The 18,265-nt window shown below is 39.7% G+C and overlaps 1 protein-coding gene across 1 annotated transcript in view; it reads right to left on the bottom strand.

Annotated features, from left to right (window-relative positions):
- RhoGAP19D (Rho GTPase activating protein at 19D) overlaps positions 1 to 17,851 on the bottom strand; it is a 528,281-nt gene extending 510,430 nt beyond the window's left edge. The window contains exons 1-2 of the mRNA XM_068226072.1: positions 17,789 to 17,851; positions 16,980 to 17,096 (exon numbers count right to left, since the gene is read on the bottom strand). Of these exons, the coding sequence (XP_068082173.1) occupies positions 16,980 to 17,096; positions 17,789 to 17,851 (180 nt within the window). The remainder of the gene's footprint in view (positions 1 to 16,979; positions 17,097 to 17,788) is intronic.
- Positions 17,852 to 18,265: the final 414 nt, after the last annotated feature.

Genomic DNA, 18,265 nt, shown 5'->3' on the forward strand with positions numbered 1-18,265 from the left:
GGAGATGAGCGCCTAGCCTACCAATATCAAATGAGAAGTTACTACGCAACAGTAGGTTTAAATATATCTGACAACAAGGAAACAGTATAAGCGCAATTAAAAGCGCATCTCCCTCCCTCACCCGATAGGATATCACAATCCCCGTCTACGAATAGTCGCTGGAAGTACAGACGTTTCTTTCCGAATAGAACTCATGAACTAACTTTGAATCACATTCTGGAGTATAGGTAAACACGTAACACGGATAAAATAAGGGAAGAATCTGAATCGTAAAGTTTCAAAGCCGAATGACAAGCTGTTTTTCTACCGAACATGAACGTCCAGACTGAGAAAACATAGTATGGTACAGAAATCCGTTATTAATGAAACAAAAGTAATATATGAAATTAACGGAAGTATTCTATCACTTGCGAACCGAAATAAGCAGTAGTGATCGAAACAATGAACATACGGATGACAATTCGTCGTCAGTCGATCCAAAGTTCCTGTCAGGGGGGAAGCATTCTTGAGAAAAACATGTTTCGCTTGTGCGGTAGAAAGGGAATAAGAGCACCTGAAACATAGTAACTGAGGTACTATAGAGGAGAAATGAAGGACGGTTGATCATATTGCAAATAAGGTAACAGGGAAGATAATAGGAAAGAAAGCAGTTTTTGGGGAGTACTGACAGCAAGGAAAGATAGGTCTATGGGACCAGTCGTCTGTCACTGATGCCAAACCAGGTTCGTAATGGAAGGAAGAAAACGAGGATATGGTGCAACAAAGATGAAGCAATTAACACGGGGCATGGGTAGCTGCATTAAATCAATCTGGACTGAAGGCTCAAAGGTACTTTAACATGAATTTTTATCTTATGCGAGACGACTAGGACCGGAAACTGATCGTCGGGCGTACAAACGTGTTTCAGCATCACTGGAAAGAGGTTCTTCTGTCCCGCTTCAATACACGTACTAATGTCATGAAGGAATGCCCTTTCTATCCTGAATTATTTTTCTTAACAAAAAAAATATATTTCACTGTTCTTACTGTGTTATTTGGCTTTCAAATAAGATATTATGACCATTTTTAAAGAAATTACCATTATAATTATTGAAGTAATTATTATAGTCATATGGCAACTTTGGGGCATGGTGTCAAAGTAATTGGAACTCACTACATTTCATATTCTTATTGCACAGTTGGTATACATCACAATAAACACATCAATTAATATAGTAAAACAGTGAAACAAGTTAAAATTATAATTATAGTTGAACACATCACAATAAGCACATCAATTAATATACTAAAATAGTGAAAAATTAAAATTACAATTACAGTTGAATACTAAATATGATGTGGGTCTAGTTGTTCTGTATTTTAACTAACGATGGTGATATGGCAAGAAACAGTCATTATTCCCATTCAAGCATAAGCCAACCTTGCACTTCTTACACATTACCCTGGTGAAACCCACTTTAAAGTTCCTACATTTCTGTTTTTTTGGAATATAAACTGGCCAGTGGCACAACCCATCAAACCTCATATCAGAAACTGGCATGGCTACTTTTGGGCTTCTTTTCACAGTAGGCTGCAAATCTGAGCTCGGTCGACATCCTTTCCTCATTTGTGACTTTCCTGCAGCTGTGAGTGAATTCGCAATCACAGTCTGAAATTTCAACAATGAAAGTGCACGGAGAATCAAAATCGACTTTTCTCCACTTTGGATAACCTTTAATTTTGTCAACTGATGTTGATGCTCTATCACTGGATGTTTGTTGCAGTTGTGTAGGTGAACCGTTGGTACCAGAAATGTCTCTTACAGCAGAATTATCTACTGCAGGAAGATTGGGCCTATGAGTCAGTGTAGTCATATCTACTGAATTTGGTGGTTCATCAGTTGTAACGCTCCCGCGAACAATATTCTGTTCTACTGTTTCAGGGCCATCGTCATCAATATCAACATCTGATAAATCCCCATCAGGAATTACTGCCACATTCAGGGGGGTCCAAATCTTCATGTGACAAGAAAGCATTTCTTGTTAGGTTATGTGACTACGTCAAAAATAACAAATAACCTTAGTTTTAATATGAATGACCTATATATACTAATAAAGAAATAATAATACAGTACAGTACAAAGTACATTCATCAAGAAACTTGAATCATATGAGATAAGGGTATGAAAATCTAGAAGTAAACAAATGTGTACTACCTAACCTCCAATGACTGTAGTTGCCATATGGCAATAATTATTTTAGGAACAAATTACAGTAAAATACATTAGAGATATGACTTCATTCATAGTAAAAATATAATTTAGAGTCTTTTACTGACATGTATCTAATATTTAATGACTCATGCTTCAAACAAACTTTTTACTCATAGTTGAAAACGAAGCCCACCATTCACATTCCATGTTTGAAGTAGCTGTTGAGACTTAAACGAGAGACATGGAGCTCTAACAGTGTTACCAACTTCAGAAACACAATTATTTTGAAGAAAAGATATCCAGGTGGCTAATATGGACTAAAATAACACGATGTTCTGTATAACATCGTTTCTGTAAAGGGTAAAAGTAATTGTTGCCATATGGTAGGTATGGGTAACAAAGGGTTAAAGTAACCAAAAGTGAAATACTTCAATAATGTTGAATGGCCAACCAGTATATATTTGGCTTAATGACGAAGAGCAACGTCCTCGTAACTTACACTAGCAATGAGAAACTCCAGAGTGCAAAAAGTTGGTTGTATAGGGTAACTTGCGTGAAAATTTGCTGACATGAGTATTTTCCATTCAATGCCGCAACCATGGGCAAAGGAAGAGTGCGGTACAAAAGGTGGCAATATAGCCACCATTAATGGAATAACCTTGTGAATTCGGAAAGGATTCTGAGAGATAAATTCAAATATGAGTAAGTTAATTTCCACAGAAAAGCAAGAAATGTGTCAATATAGTTCTACAATACATTAGAAAACATTCGTAACAGAACAATTCCCAAACTGCCATACCGCTGATATGGGGTAATTTAGGAAAGGACCAATGCGATGCGTGGTCAGACTGGACGGCGGCCCGAGTAAAATTAGGTCCCATACAGAGCCGATGACTCAATGATGTCCCACTCGCGCACAGAACAGACACGAAGCTCCTGAATAGTCTGTAAAGGTACCCGATACCCAGAAATCCATCGCTTGAGTGCGTTCCAAGCACGTTCGACAGGGTTGATATCGGGCGAAAAGTTCAGTCCAAATGGTGAAACAATCAGTTTCCAGAAGTCATCCACTATCATAGATCGCTGTGGACGGGCACTGCCGTCAAGAAATGACTGTGCACCTCGCCAAAGCTTGGATGTATAGTTTTAGAATGACAGCTCCGTGCACGTAACCAATATACCACCGCAAACCAAAATGCCACCATCTCCATAATTCCTATTCTGCGACGAAATCAGGATACTACATACTCCTCGTTGTCGCCACACGTGAACTTGCTGGGATTCACTGTCCTGACAATCGACGTTCTTCACAAGAAATGTTCATGCACTAATTACCAGGGCCCGGATTTTGAAGACCTAATACATGACGGAAAATGACCAACATCCTCAAACAATGAACATTACTCAGAAATATGGAAGAAAATATACATTTACCAAAAATAATAAATATGTGGATTGTCCACATTACTGTTAACTCGTAATGGAGTCAATACAATCAATTTCAATTGAAATAATAATAATAATAATAATAATAATAATAATAATAATAATAATAATAATTGTACCGGTTGGTACACCTATACGCCGCACATTTGAATTTTCCGCCTCAAAGTACTGCTCTACAGCTGAAACTCTGAACTTTGAAACTCAATTAATTCAACCGTTTATCAGAAGATGTCACTGTGTTAATTTCGAATTGTTTTTGTTTACTAATTATCAAGAAGTGTGGACATTCTCTCACAGATGTCTCTACCAAAAACTATGATCATGCACCCTGGTGCAAAGTGAAGGAACTTTTCTTGAAGATATTTTGTATTCATAAGTTTGTTCTTTACTAAATGTTGTTCTTTCATTTGTGGGTTGGCAATATTAATGTTTCTTTCCGCCAGTTTTGAAATTAGCCAATCGTAAATTTCTGTCATTAATTTTCAGCCAATGGCGTCTTTCTTCTCCAATGTTGATGTGTAACTGCAAGCTACCCAATAAACGACTGTGGGTGTGTCTTAATCATTCATGAAAGGTCTCGAATCTTCCCCGACAGTATAAAAACTGCTGATTTTCCTGGCTCTCCGCCACTAGTACAACATCTAGCTTGGAGTATGGAAGTATAGCAGGAGGCGGGAAGCGCCTCTTTTATCCGCCAGCAGCTCTTCTACAAGGTAATGGCCTTTTAACATCTTTATTTCTTGCTAGCTCAGCAGTTTAGCCCTCGGGGAAGGTCCGGAACCTTTTCAATGCAACCTACCTTTCTAAAAATGTAACATAGTGCCGGCTTATGTAAAAGTTTCTTATTACTTTAACTGTAAATCGGGGATAGAGAGTGCTTTACCCTCTCGAGCTCCCCTTCATTTTGAGTTGAGGTGACTACGTTTTGATAACCGATTTTCTACTCTTAATGTATTAAAATTTTCTTATACGAGTCTCCTCCCTAGTTTGGGAATAGCCCCTGTATCATCGGCCTAGTGCCCCTTAGGTTTTATAAGGTTTCATGTAGGAGTGCGAGCAACGCCTCCATTCATTTTGGTATTTTGGGCCATTTAATTAATCTGTTCTTTTCCACTAAGGCCCAGTAGGTTGGGTACGAGATACCCCCGTTTCATTTGATGTAAGTGGTGCCTTGATGGCAATTTGTGTAATAGTCTGGTATTGCCTTTAATAGGCTTGAAAAATTGAGAGCGGCTCAGCTCTTTCTTGTGTTTGAAAAGTGCCTCTGGGCAATGTTGGGCTAGTAGCTCAAGGATTGTGTAACTGAGGCTCGAAGCCAGAACTTGTAATGATCCCCATAAAACTTGTGCTTTCGTGCTCTGGTTTATAAATTATACCTTGTACCTGATTTTGGCTTGTTGATTTGTTACTTGTTGAATTTTGAAAGTCTACATGAAAATTGTTAAGTTTTGAAAATATAACCTTTACTGAAATTTTAATTCATCTTTCAGCTTTGTACTTAGACCCATTCCAGCCCGCACCTTCTTTCACCTCTGCCTTCCACGGATAACTCCGTAACAATAATAATAATAATAATAATAATAATAATAATAATAATAATAATAATTAGGGCTCTGAAGTAGAAGACCTACAAATTGCCTAAAAAGAACCTGTAAAAAGACCTAAAATATCTTAAAAAAGGACCTAAAACTGGCTAAAAAGATGTAAAACGCGATACAAATTCATTCATAACTTTAGATGTAACTAGCGAATGTACCCGTGCTTCGCTACGGTATTCTACATTGTAGTCGAATATCGAAGTAAATACTGTACATGCAGTAAATAAGATTGTTTTAAAATTGCATGTCTCTTAGCGTTATCCGAGAAAGAGCATGGGGAGGTCCCCGTACGTTGTTTCCAATGTAAAGTGTTTGTTATGGATTTGTGATATAACGGCAGGCTCACTTGCCTACTGCCATTCACAATCGAGTTGGGAAGTTTACATTATAATTGCAGGCCCCATTGCCTACTATGCGGACAGAATCGATTTGGGGAGTTTTCGTTAAAATGGCAGCCCCCCTTTCCTACTTCCACACAGATTACAGTTTTTATTATAATGGCAGGCAATTACCCTACTATCACTCGAAATTGAGTTGTGCAGTTATCATTATAATGCCAGGCCCATTTCCCTACTTCCAGCCAGCTTACTGCCAGTCACACCAAGTTGGTGAGTTTCCATCAAAATAGCAGGCCGCTATGCCTAATGCCAGTCACATTTTAGATGAGGACATTTCTTTATAATGGCGGGCACCCTTGCCTACTGCCAAACACAATCGGCTAGGGGAGTTTTAAACAAAACTGCATGCTCACTTGCCTTCTGCAAGTCAAATCGAGAAGTGAACTATTCATTACAATTGTAGACCTTCCTTACTAATGTCAGTTACACAGGAGTTGGAGAAGGAACCCTTTCACACTGCCAGTCAAAGTCGGTGTGGGCAGTACTGATTACAATAGCAGACCCACCCTTTCTCGATCGCTACAAATCGACATCAGTGAATATATATAGATCGACATACGAAAGTATATGCGTGTTTACAATATTGAAGACCTTCATTTACAGATTAACTGCTACTAAACGTACGTCATATCGACAAAGGATTATACCATAAGACACGCCGGATTTAGTGGCCTAAATGGCTGGTCCTATGATATGTCATCTATTCTTGGGTCAGATTCAGTTAGAAACGTGGAACAGGGTAACGTTCTTGTAAGATTATCTCACATTACATTACTTTTCGGATAATTATGTGACAGCTACATACATAGCATTTGGCTCATATATGGCTACTGGGTGGGCCAATTTTCGTGAAGAGTTTGATGATTCTGTATTTCATATAAGTAATCGAAGGTATGAATTATGCATGTGAAAATTCCAAATTGACTTAACATCCATTAATAGAGAAAAATCAGACGTAAAAGGGATACAGATACGGCAAAAAGTCATAAGACCAAGGTTGTAGATCATTCCAAATTGAACGGAGATTGTGCAATCTGTTATGTGATAGGAATTTCCGAAGGTCTGCACCATCATTAAAATTGCCTGCATATTTCGATATTCTTCGGGGATAAAAAGTGAAAAATTTAAAGATCTTGCATGTTTTCCGTTCGTTACAGGCTAAAACGTATAATTTTGTCAAATTTCAATTATCTTCTTTTTCTTCTGGCAGATTATGCCGCAATCTGGATTTCGGGCGAGGCGGGTAAAAATTAGGACTTTCAGGAAACTAAACCAAAAATTATGCAGATGGTCATTATTACCCCTTAAACGGAAAGCTGTACGAAAATTTCGCCAAAATAGTCAGTGTAGAGGCACACAGTCGTTACGATTTGATTTATATAGATAAGGAATCTGCTCCATGTAAAACACCTTTTTGGCTATGTCTGCTGGACTTAACCTGCAAAACTGACCATTCATGATATCTCCCTTATTAATCCTCCTGACGAAAAAATGCACATGAAAAAAAGGTTTAGAGGTGGAATTCCATCACGTTTGGTCGATTTCCAGTCAGGTTGGTCTTGTTCTGTATATATTGTGGAAGAATAAAATCACAATTTCGGTTCCCTATAAACCGCCAGTCCATTCCGGAACATGAAATGTTATTTACGTTTAAAACCTACCTTTGGACAAGTGGATGCTAAATATGAATTTTGGTTCGAATATCTTCAGTAGTTTTCAAGTTGTAAGGAATACGCTTTACACGCACCCGCTCGTGAGTTAAGTCCGATGGGACTTTTACAAAAAAAAACGGTCCGTTAATGATATCTCCCTTATCAATCCTCGTATCGAAATGATGCACATGAGAAAAAAGGTTTAGAAATTAATTTCTACCAAGGCAGGTAGATTTAAATTAACGTTGGTTGTGTATATTTTGTGGAAGTGCAAAATCACTGTTTCGGTTTCGTATAAACCCCCAGTCAGTTCAGGGATTTAGAAACAATATTTGCCCTAAAACCTATCAAGGACAGGTGTATTCTAAATATGAGTATTGGTGGAAATACATCCAGTAGTTTGTAGCACTCGCGTACATACGGCGTAATTAAGGAAGAAAATAATACAGTTAAGAAAGTTGAAAGTAATAGAAAATGGATTATAACTGAGGACAGCCGGATAACGACAAATATGTAAATGCCAAGTTAATGTATTGGAAAATCAAATGCCCCTCAATAAATTATGCCAGTGTGAGTTATGGATATAATAAAGCGGTAACAGAGGAGAAATTTAGGTCCATTGATTCCTAGGTAAACAAATAATAAGAAGATGACTAATGGTGTTATTACTTAATCTATTCGAAGGCGGTTATGAGATCCAACGATATTCCGCCAATATCCCGCAGATAGGCCGATTGACGCCTCTCTTGCCTTCTACCCAAGGAACAACCACGAATTTAAAAGCATGATGAGGAAAATGGCAATACGTTACTTCCCTGCTGGCATGCAGTCAGAGACGTTGCCATGGTAACCTGTAGGTTCGTTGTCGGTCTGTCGGTCACTCAATGCAGAGCATGGTACCAGCAGAAAATTGTAAATTTCTCCGTCATGTAAAGAGTAAGGTAAATTATGATCATAACGAAAGTTGTTTATACTGAAGAGACGTTTCACGTACGGTAAACGAAGTTTACAGAAAATCAATAGTATAAGAGAAAATGGAGGAAAACCATTCTGGTTTTCCTATAAACCCCCCGTGTATTCAAAGATTTTAAAATTATATGCATATCGAAACCTTCCCCGGGAGGAGTATACTCTAAATATGAAGTTTGGTTGAGATCTATCCAGCCGTTTCGACGTGATGCTGGAAGAACCATTCTGGTTTTCCTATAAACCCCGGTGTATTCAAAGATTTTAAAATGATATGCATATCGAAACCTTCCCCGGGAGGAGTATACTCTAAATGTGAAGTTTGGTTGTGATCTATCCAGCCGTTTCGACGTGATGGTGGAAAAACCATTCTGGTTTTCCTATTAATCCCCCGTGTATTCAAAGATTTTAAAATGATATGCATATCGAAACCTTTCCCGGGAGGAGTATACTCTAAATATGTAGTTTGGTTGAGATCTATCCAGCCGTTTCGACGTGATGGTGGAAAAAACCATTCTGGTTTTCCTATAAACCCGCCGTGTATTCAAAGATTTTAAAATGATATGCATATCGAAACCTTCCCCGGGATGAGTATACTCTAAATATGAAATTTGGTTGAGATCTATCCAGCCGTTTCGACGTGATGGTGGAAAAAACCATTCTGGTTTTCCTATAAACCCCCCGTGTATTCAAAGATTTTAAAATGATATGCATATCGAAACCTTCCCCGGGATGAGTATACTCTAAATATGAAATTTGGTTGAGATCTATCCAGCCGTTTCGACGTGATGGTGGAAAAAACCATTCTGGTTTTCCTATAAACCCCCCGTGTATTCAAAGATTTTAAAATGATATGCATATCGAAACCTTCCCCGGGATGAGTATACTCTAAATATGAAGTTTGGTTGAGATCTATCCAGCCGTTTCGACGTGATGGTGGAACAGACAAACAGACACGAACAATTTTATTTATATAATAATAATAATATATATATATACATATATAGATTACATATTTAGTGAAGGAATATTATGTTTTAAAATGCAAATTTCTCGTGGTATGCAACATACAATGCAAAAATATATCAGTGAAATTTTTCTTCTTTTAGACATTATGCTATTGTTTGAGTCATCACTCCATAGACTGGTTTGATGCAGCTCTCCATACCACCCTATCCTGTGCTAACATTTTCATTTCGAAGTAACTATTGCATCCTACATCTGTTCTAATCTGCTTGTCATATTCATACCTTGGTCTACCCCTAGCGTTCTTACCGCAGAAATTTCCTTCAAAAACCAACTGAACAAGTCCTGGGTATCTTAAGATGTGTCCTATCATTCAACTATCGCTTCTTCTCGTCAAATTTAGCCAAATCGATCTCCTCTCACCAATTCGATTCAGTATCTCTTCATTCGTAATTCGATCTATCCATCTCACCTTCAGCATCCTTTTGTCACACCACATTTCAAAAACTTCTATTCTTTTTCTTTCTGAGGTAGTTATCGTCCACGTTTCACTTCCATACAATGCCACGCTCCAGATGAAAGCCTTCAGAAACATCTTTCTAATTCCTATATCAATGTTTGAAGTGAGCAAATTTATTTTCGAAAGCCCTTCCTTGCTTGTGCTAGTCTGCATTTTATGCCCTCCTTACTTCTGCCATCGTTAGTTATTTTACTACCCACGTAACAATATTCATCCACTTCCTTTAAGACTTCATTTCCTAATCTAATATTTCCTGCATAGCCTGCGTTCGTTCCACTGCACTCCATTACTTTTCGTTTGGACTTATTTATTTTCGTCTTGTACTCCTTCGTCCATACCATTCAGCAACTTCGAGATGATCTGCAGTCTGAGTTAAAATAATAGCATCGGCAAATCTCAAGGTTTTGATTTCCTCTCTTTGGATTGTGATTCCCTTTCCAAATTCTTTGATTTATTTTACTGCCTGTTCTATGTAAACATTGAAAAGGAGAGGGGACCAACTGCAGCCTTGCCTCACTCCTTTCTGGATTGCTGCTTTTCCAAAGCCCTCGATTCTTATCACTGCAGACTGGTTTTTATACAGATTGTAGATAATTCTTCGTTCTCGGTATCTGATCCCAATCACCTACAGAATCTTAAGTAGCTTGGTCCAATCAACATTATCGAATGCCTTTTCTAGATCTACGAACGCCATGTACGTAGGCTTGTCCTCCTTGATTCGGTCCTCTAAAATTAGACGTTAAGTCAGGATTGCTTCACGTGTTCCTACATTTCTTCTGAAGCCAAACTAATCTTCCCCCAACTCAGCTTCAATTTGTCTTTCCATTCTTCTGTAAAAAAAATACGTGTTAAAATTTTGCAGGCATGAGGTACTAAACTAATGGTGCGGTAGTTTTCACACTTGTCAGCATCGGCTTTCTTAGAAATAGGTATAACAACATTCTGCCGAAAATCGGATGGCACTTCTATCTCATACATCTTACACACTAAATGGAATAACCTTGCCATGTTGCTTTCTCCTAAGGCAGTCAGTGATTCAGAGGGAATATCATGAATTCCAGGTGCCTTGCTCCTATTTAGGTCTCTCACAGCTCTGTGAAACACTGACCTCAAAACTGAGTCTCCCACTTCATCAGCATCAACAGCCTCTTCTTGTTCCAGATCCAAATCATCTACATGTTTACCTTGATAGAACTGTTGGATATGTTCTTGCCATCTTTCTGCTTTGTCTTCTTTCCCTAGAAGTGGCTTTCCATCTGAGCTATTAATATTCATACACTTAGAATTCCTTTCTCCAATGGTTTCCTTGATTTTCCTGTATGCAGCATCAACCTTTCCTAGGACCATACAACCTTCGACATCCTTTTTTTTTCAGCCATTCTTCCTTATCAACCTTGCACTGTCTATCCACTTCATTCTTTAATCGTCTGTATTCTTTTATGCCTTCTTCATTTCTAGCATTCTTGTATTTTCGTCGTTCATCAGTCAGGTCTAGTATCTCCTGAGTTATCCACTGATTCTTAGTTGATCTTTTCTTCCTTCCTAACATTTCTTTAGCAGCTCTAATGACTTCATTTTTCATGACTATCCACTCTACCTCTATTGTGTTTCCTTCAGCCTTTTCATTTCTTCCTTGTGCAACATGTTATTTGAAACAATCCCTCACACTCTTTTCTTTCAACTTGTCTACATCCCATCACCTTATACTGTATATTTTTAAATTAACAAAAAAAAATCATGTTTGTTAAAAGTACTTGCAGAATTTAGAATGAAATGTTTTTTCACCTACAATTAAGTCAGTGAAGCCGCAATGGATATCCTGGAGAAATAAATCGAAATTAGTATAAGAATTCATTTGGCTTAACCACACTAGGGTTACAGAAGTTTGAATTCGGAAACCGTACCTCAGTTGGCTTTGCAATATATCACAATAGGTGTCAAGGATCACCGGCTTTTAGACAACAAGTTTCAAAACAGCACGTTTTCCATGATATTTAGGTATGTTGACCGCTCAACGTAAATGAAAAAAATTGACTTAAATAACAGTAACACAAAATGTTAAAGGAATTTTCTAAAGTTAAAAAACAGCAAAAGTGACGAAAGAATGGCTTAATAAACATGCATTTCTTTAATAATGGGGCCATGATTAGGATTTATATAAGACTGCAATATGTAGAAAATGATGCATCAGTTAAATGATATGTTATCAAAATTTGGGCCCTGCTAATGGGGAATGTACAAGTGACAACTAGCCCTAAAGGTGGCGAAACAGTGGGGTAGCGAGCAGACCATGCTGGTTCAAGTAACACAAGACTGTGGTGCTGATTCAAGGGATTTTTATTTGTCTGTATAATAGTAAATGTAACAATTCATTTACATATAGAGGAAAAATGGAACGTCCTCGTCGTGCAAAACGACAGTGTGTCGTGAACTGCTATAATTCAAAACGTTACAGCAATCCTACTGTAAAGTTTTTCGCGTTCAATACGAAAAGAAAGAAGACAAAAATGAATATGGACAGTGAACCGAATGAAGGATCGTGAAGTAATACCCAAGGTATAATTCAAACGTAATTGATACCTTGAGAATAACAGTGGTGCAAGTAGTCATTAAAGCCGACATTTAACAACGTCTCATAATTTTGTGCCGATTCCAGATTTCACTCTTCCTGTAAATAAATTTGAATTATTTCCAGCGAAATATATTAAGGGGAGTTACGACCGCATTTTGAAACCTCTTCAGTTTTGATTCTAGTCAGAGATTTTTGCCGGGCTAAGTGGCTCAGACAGTAGAGGCGCTGGCCTTCTGAGCCGAACTTGGCAGGTTCAATCCTCGTTCAGTCCGGTGGTATTTGAAGGTGCTCTATCAAATACGTCAGGCCGTGTCGGTAGATTTACCAGAACGTAAAAGAACTCCAACGGGACAAAATTCCGGCACGTCGGTGTCTCCGATAACCATAAAAGTAGTTAGTGGGACGTAAAACTATTTATTATTATTATTATATTATTATTATTATTATTATTATTATTATTATTATTATTATTATTAAAACATTTTAAAAGTACATCACAGTTAACACTTACGACATACAAGAATCTTGTAATTACAACTTCGTACGTCGAAGTGTTTTGGAGGGATGAATAAAGCTGTTTCCGGAGCTAGCCTCATTTAATCCCTCGGGGGTGGAATGTTTTGAAACATTTCCTATTTCACATCTACGATTTAAAACTATACACCGCCATTTGGATTTTCGTCTCGGTACACATCAATATTATGAATGAAGTAAACTATCTGTGTGTGTAAACGGTTTCGAAAGAATTAGTATTTTTGTTTTCGGGTCTTAACCCCCATTTAACACTCTTAGGAATTAATAATAATAATAATAATAATAATAATAATAATAATAATAATAGCTTTGCGTCCCATTAACTACTTTTACGGCTTTCGGAGACACCGAGGTGCTGGAATTTTTGTCTCGCGGGAGTTTTTACTTGCCATTAAATCTACCGACACGAGGCTGATTTATTTGACACCTTCTAATGCCACCGGACTGAGCCAGGATCGAACCTGTCTAGTTGGGGTAGGTCAGCGCCTCAACCGTCTGAGCCACTTAGCCCGGCTAATCTTTTTTCACACCAGGCTGTACCTTAAGGCCACGGTCGTTTCCTTCCCGATTCTAGCCCGTTCCTATCCCATCGTCGCCAATACAAGCTACTAGTGTAAGTGCGACGTAAAACAAACTGAAAGAAAAACTTTATGTTATTTAACTTGCAAGTTGCTTAACGTCGCACCGACACAGATAGGCCTTATGGCGACGACGAGACAGGAAAGGGCTAGGAGTGGGAAGGAAGTGGTCGTGGCCTTAGTTAAGGTACAGCCCCAGCATTTGCCTGGTGTGAAAATGGGAAACCACTGAAAACCATCTTCAGGGCTGCCGACAGTGGTGTTGGAACTATTGCTGGATACTGCCTGCAGTTAAGCGACTGCAGCTATCGAGCTCGGTATGTTATTTAACACGTATATCATTTGAAATAGCATGCCTTTTTGTGGTATTATTTGATTCACTTCTGGGTATAAAAATTCACGGCATTAAATCCATCATAAATGAAAATATCCGTCTATGATCGCTCCTTGCTCATTCTTTGCATTAGCAACTTGCAGCGCTAGCCTGCGCTGTAACTCAGGGGAGTCCGCTAGAGCGCTCTGAACGTAGTACCTTTCACGTTCCCCATTACTACGGTATTACGTCCGTTATGACGTGGTGGGAAGGTTTGCGTATATCAGTGAACGCAAGAGCGATGTCAGGTAGATCATCAGATCCTGGTAGGAATAGAGTGTGAGAGATCGGACTGAAAGACTGCCAAGGTCATGGGCAGTAGTGACGTAAGTGAGAGGATAATTAATACGAATGGACTCGAGTCAGTTACTTCCAGGCGGAGCTATTGGAACACTACGGAGGGCTCATTCCCGTCCTTCATGTGGCAGCCCCACCAGGACACCGATTCCTTGTCGACGACTTTTGGCATAGAAATGAGAAAGAACATAGCCAAGAACAGAAGCCGAGAGAGGCCATTCTCTGAGGCCCTACACCAGCGCTGTAGTCGCTAAATTCTCACGGGGTATACCCTAAGAGATGGCATGACAAATTCCGGATTGAAGACCACCCTGATGTTTAAAAATAGTGGATTACAGCTAGTTACAAGCTTTCATCAATTTGGCATATAGAAGACATTTTATGATGACAAAGAAGAAATCCACATTTGTATGCAGTAGTCTGAAAATCTTATCTGCTTACACAGTGGTTTTCTACTGGACCTACTTCCAGCTATGTATTAAAAACAATCCACGGTACCACCTTTCATTTGCAATCACACTTTTCACTGGAATAAACTCTTGAACTGGTGTGTGTTGTTGTACAGTGGTTTTTCAGCCACGTTTTCATGTATTTCTCATGCTTAAATCGGTGAACTGGTGAGGCATTTGAATGTATGAACATAAGGCTGAAGAATTACGCAACGAACAGTATGACCTTAAACAAGTTGAACCTTCGATGTTCACGATTACGAGCGTAGCTGGCGAGTTATTACTCACCGACACAATGGCGAAATTAAAAAGAAAAGAAGCGAAAGTAGGAGGTATACGCAAGATATTAGAAGGTATACTTTAATAAGCTGAGTTAACCAGAGGGCATACTGCGTATACCCTCGACTACAGCCCTGCCCTAAACTCCGTATGGGGTAAAATAAAGCAAGTCAGTCATTTACTATCACAATACATGGTTAACACTTATTTAATAATAAGTGGAATTGCTCAGGTAACTTATGCCTACTTTACGTTCATCATAGGGTGGCGCAGAGGGTAGACTCTATATCAGATTTATCGCTACATACAATAACTAAGAGATAAAATTTGGGCAACCAAGTTGAGAAATCTGAATTAAGAGCTCATGCCTCAATATATATTGATGAGGACAGTTCGCTGGAACGAGTGTCGAGTAGTGTTGCGAACGAACGGAGAGGAGCCGGAGGTTTCCGCGCATTCAGTCGGAGGAACTGAGTACAACCGCAAGTGAAATCGTGGCGGAAAAACAACCGTTTCCTCCGACACCTCCTTTTCACTTACCGCTTTCCTTTACATGCAGTAGAGTTTCTGCAATGTCGCTTGGGCGTTACGTACATGCTGTGCAACGTTCTAGAATTTAATTATGATGAATGGATGTAGGGCGTATTAGCTAATTATAACAAATTAGGTTACAGCTTGCAATCGTGTAAAAACACATATGTGATGTTCCGAGTAATTATAATTTTCCTCAAAGATTTCACGTGCCGGCCCCGTGGTGTAGGGATAGCGTGCGTGCCTCTTACCCGGAGGCCCCGGGTTCGATTCCCGGCCAGGTCAGGGATTTTACCTGAACCTGAGGGCTGGTTCGAGGTCCACTCAGCCTACGTGATTAGAACTGAGGAGCTATCTGACGGTGAGTTAGCGGCCCCGATCTCGAAAAATCAAGAATAACGGCCGAGAGGATTCGTCGTGCTGACCACACGACACCTCGTAATCTGCAGGCCTTCGGGCTGAGCAGCGGTCGCTTTGTAGACCAAGGCCCTATAAGGGCTGTAGTGCCATGGGGTTTGGTTTGGTTTTTTCAAAGATTTCACCAAGGTTTTTTTAAATTATACATAATTTACATGGTGCGAAAATGCAAGCATCCAATATTTTAGGTCCAATAGTATGCATCAAAACAAAAGAAAATATCTAATAAACATGGGTTACAACACAAGTTCTGGGATCTGAACACGTGTTTATAGGAGGTGCCTAATGAAATATCATAGGGGCCTACATGACATTGCATTTCATTTCTCAGCTCTGCAATAATACCAGATAATCATATTTGACATCCCTGACATGGAATGAAAGCAATCTGGTTTCTCACTAATGCGGGCGCTGTTCCAATCCCGGCCAAGGTATGCGGTATTTTGTATTGAAAAATCAAATCCCTGTGGATTGGATTCCACGTAAAACTGGAGATCGCCTGGCTATGTTCTCGATGTAAACTATCATATATATAAGTAGAAGCTTAACCTTTAAAAATGGTTGCGGATATGAGCACTGTCGTTGCATTGGTGCTCCAACAATTTTCATAACAAGGTCAACAGTGCTTTCTTATCTCCTTCAATATCAAAGTAAACAGTGTGAACCGAAAGGCTGTCTGCTGCTAGTGTAGGACAGAGGAATGCATTGCCATGAGTTACATCACATTAGGACAACGCTCACACACTTTACATTTGATCCATTTCTTGACTGTCTCTCGTTCGAAGACCGACGAAACTACTGACTTCGCGGCACTTATTCGATAAATGCCGACACCGGACATGGCTTCGTTGCGTACTAACCGCTCCTTCCCTGGTAACGCCCTCCGGTTACTTCGGTGTCGCTACTTCGAGTACTTCGCTACCACTGATATCTCCGGCTATCTCCGGAGGGGCGCAGTAACCGCTACTACCGATTGAATCACTCGGAACAGGCGCTTCGCTCCCAGCACTGGTGTCGAGCTAGTGTTTAACAGATTCCGCAACACCAGAAGTGCCATCTCCGATACAGGTTTTAAAAACCCACAAAACATAAGCAGCATTTATCTTTCCAGCGACTAGCTCAGTATACACCATCCAGTTACTATAGGCAAATAATTTGCGGAAATGTGCAATATATCTTATGAAAATGTTATTTCCCTCACGTGTTACTTACGGTGTACGACTCCGGAGGATAGACGATGAAATGCCGTAGAGTGAAGCCGAAGCCATTGTCACACCTCCTAAGGAATAAGCTTCTTGGACCCCTGGACCATCCTTCTTTACGATCACCCTGCAAAGATAGAAGTATCCATGTCACAATTCATATAGAGTACATACTGTAGTGTAAGGTATTTAAAATGTACAACCTTTTCAAGTATCAAAGTTATTTCAGTACAGAACATCGTAGTAACAGGAGGTTATTGTACAACTGCATATCGATGAAGACGTAGACTCACGAGGATTTTCTCCTCAGATAAACTGAATAAAATGCTTTTTTGCTATGGGCTTTACGTCGCACCGACACAGATAGGTCTTATGGCGACGATGGGATAGGAAAGGCCTAGGAGTTGGAAGGAAGCGGCCGTGGCCTTAAGGTACAGCCCCAGCAGTTGCCTGGTGTGAAAATGGGAAACCACGGAAAACCATCTTCAGGGCTGCCGATAGTGGGATTCGAACCTACTATCTCCCGGATGCAAGCTCACAGCCGCGCGCCTCTACACGCACGGCCAACTCGCCCGGTGAATAAAATGAGGCAATAAGAAATGTAATAATGCACGCATTTACGACATTAGCTCGCCTACCAACCACTTCATCTCTCGTGGTACCATCATTTATGGCTTTGTCGGTTTGAGATTAGAACTCTTACACTAACGCCAACTTCCGAAGGGGCAAAATGTACATTTGTATGTAGAAGTTACGCTTATTTATTTAAGCTTCAAATTATTGCGAAGTGTTTTGGTGTACGAATGCAGCGTGTCTAACGATACACCAGTCAATTCGGCCCAAAAACATGAGCGTTAGCTTTTCATACAAGCCTTCTGCCATTAGGGCGTAATTCCACATAAGGTAGTGATAGGAACAACAGAATGACAGAAGCCGGGCTGGGCAGCTCAGACAGAAGAGCGCTGGTCTTCTATGGGACCTGACAGCCGAATGCCAGGTTTCTCGTCAAGGCGACCCGGTTCGAAATCCAGTCAATGCACGTGAGATTTTGAAACGAAAAGTCACGTCCATGTAGTTCACAAACAACCTACACCTGGAGGTCCCGTAGTTAAAAATCACGATATCGACAGCCACGTAAGACTAGAAGCTACTTTTCTCGCTTGCTTCAACTGGCTTTCCAAGAGTAAGTTGGAGGATAGGATCCTAGCTCAGTACGGTGGTGTTACAAGGTGTCAAAACACGCAGGCCTCTTGTCGGTAGATTTAATGGCACGTTAAACAACAAAATTCGGACAAA

Source organism: Anabrus simplex, chromosome 2 (genome assembly GCF_040414725.1).
Source record: "Anabrus simplex isolate iqAnaSimp1 chromosome 2, ASM4041472v1, whole genome shotgun sequence".
Classification (NCBI taxonomy): domain Eukaryota; kingdom Metazoa; phylum Arthropoda; class Insecta; order Orthoptera; family Tettigoniidae; genus Anabrus; species Anabrus simplex.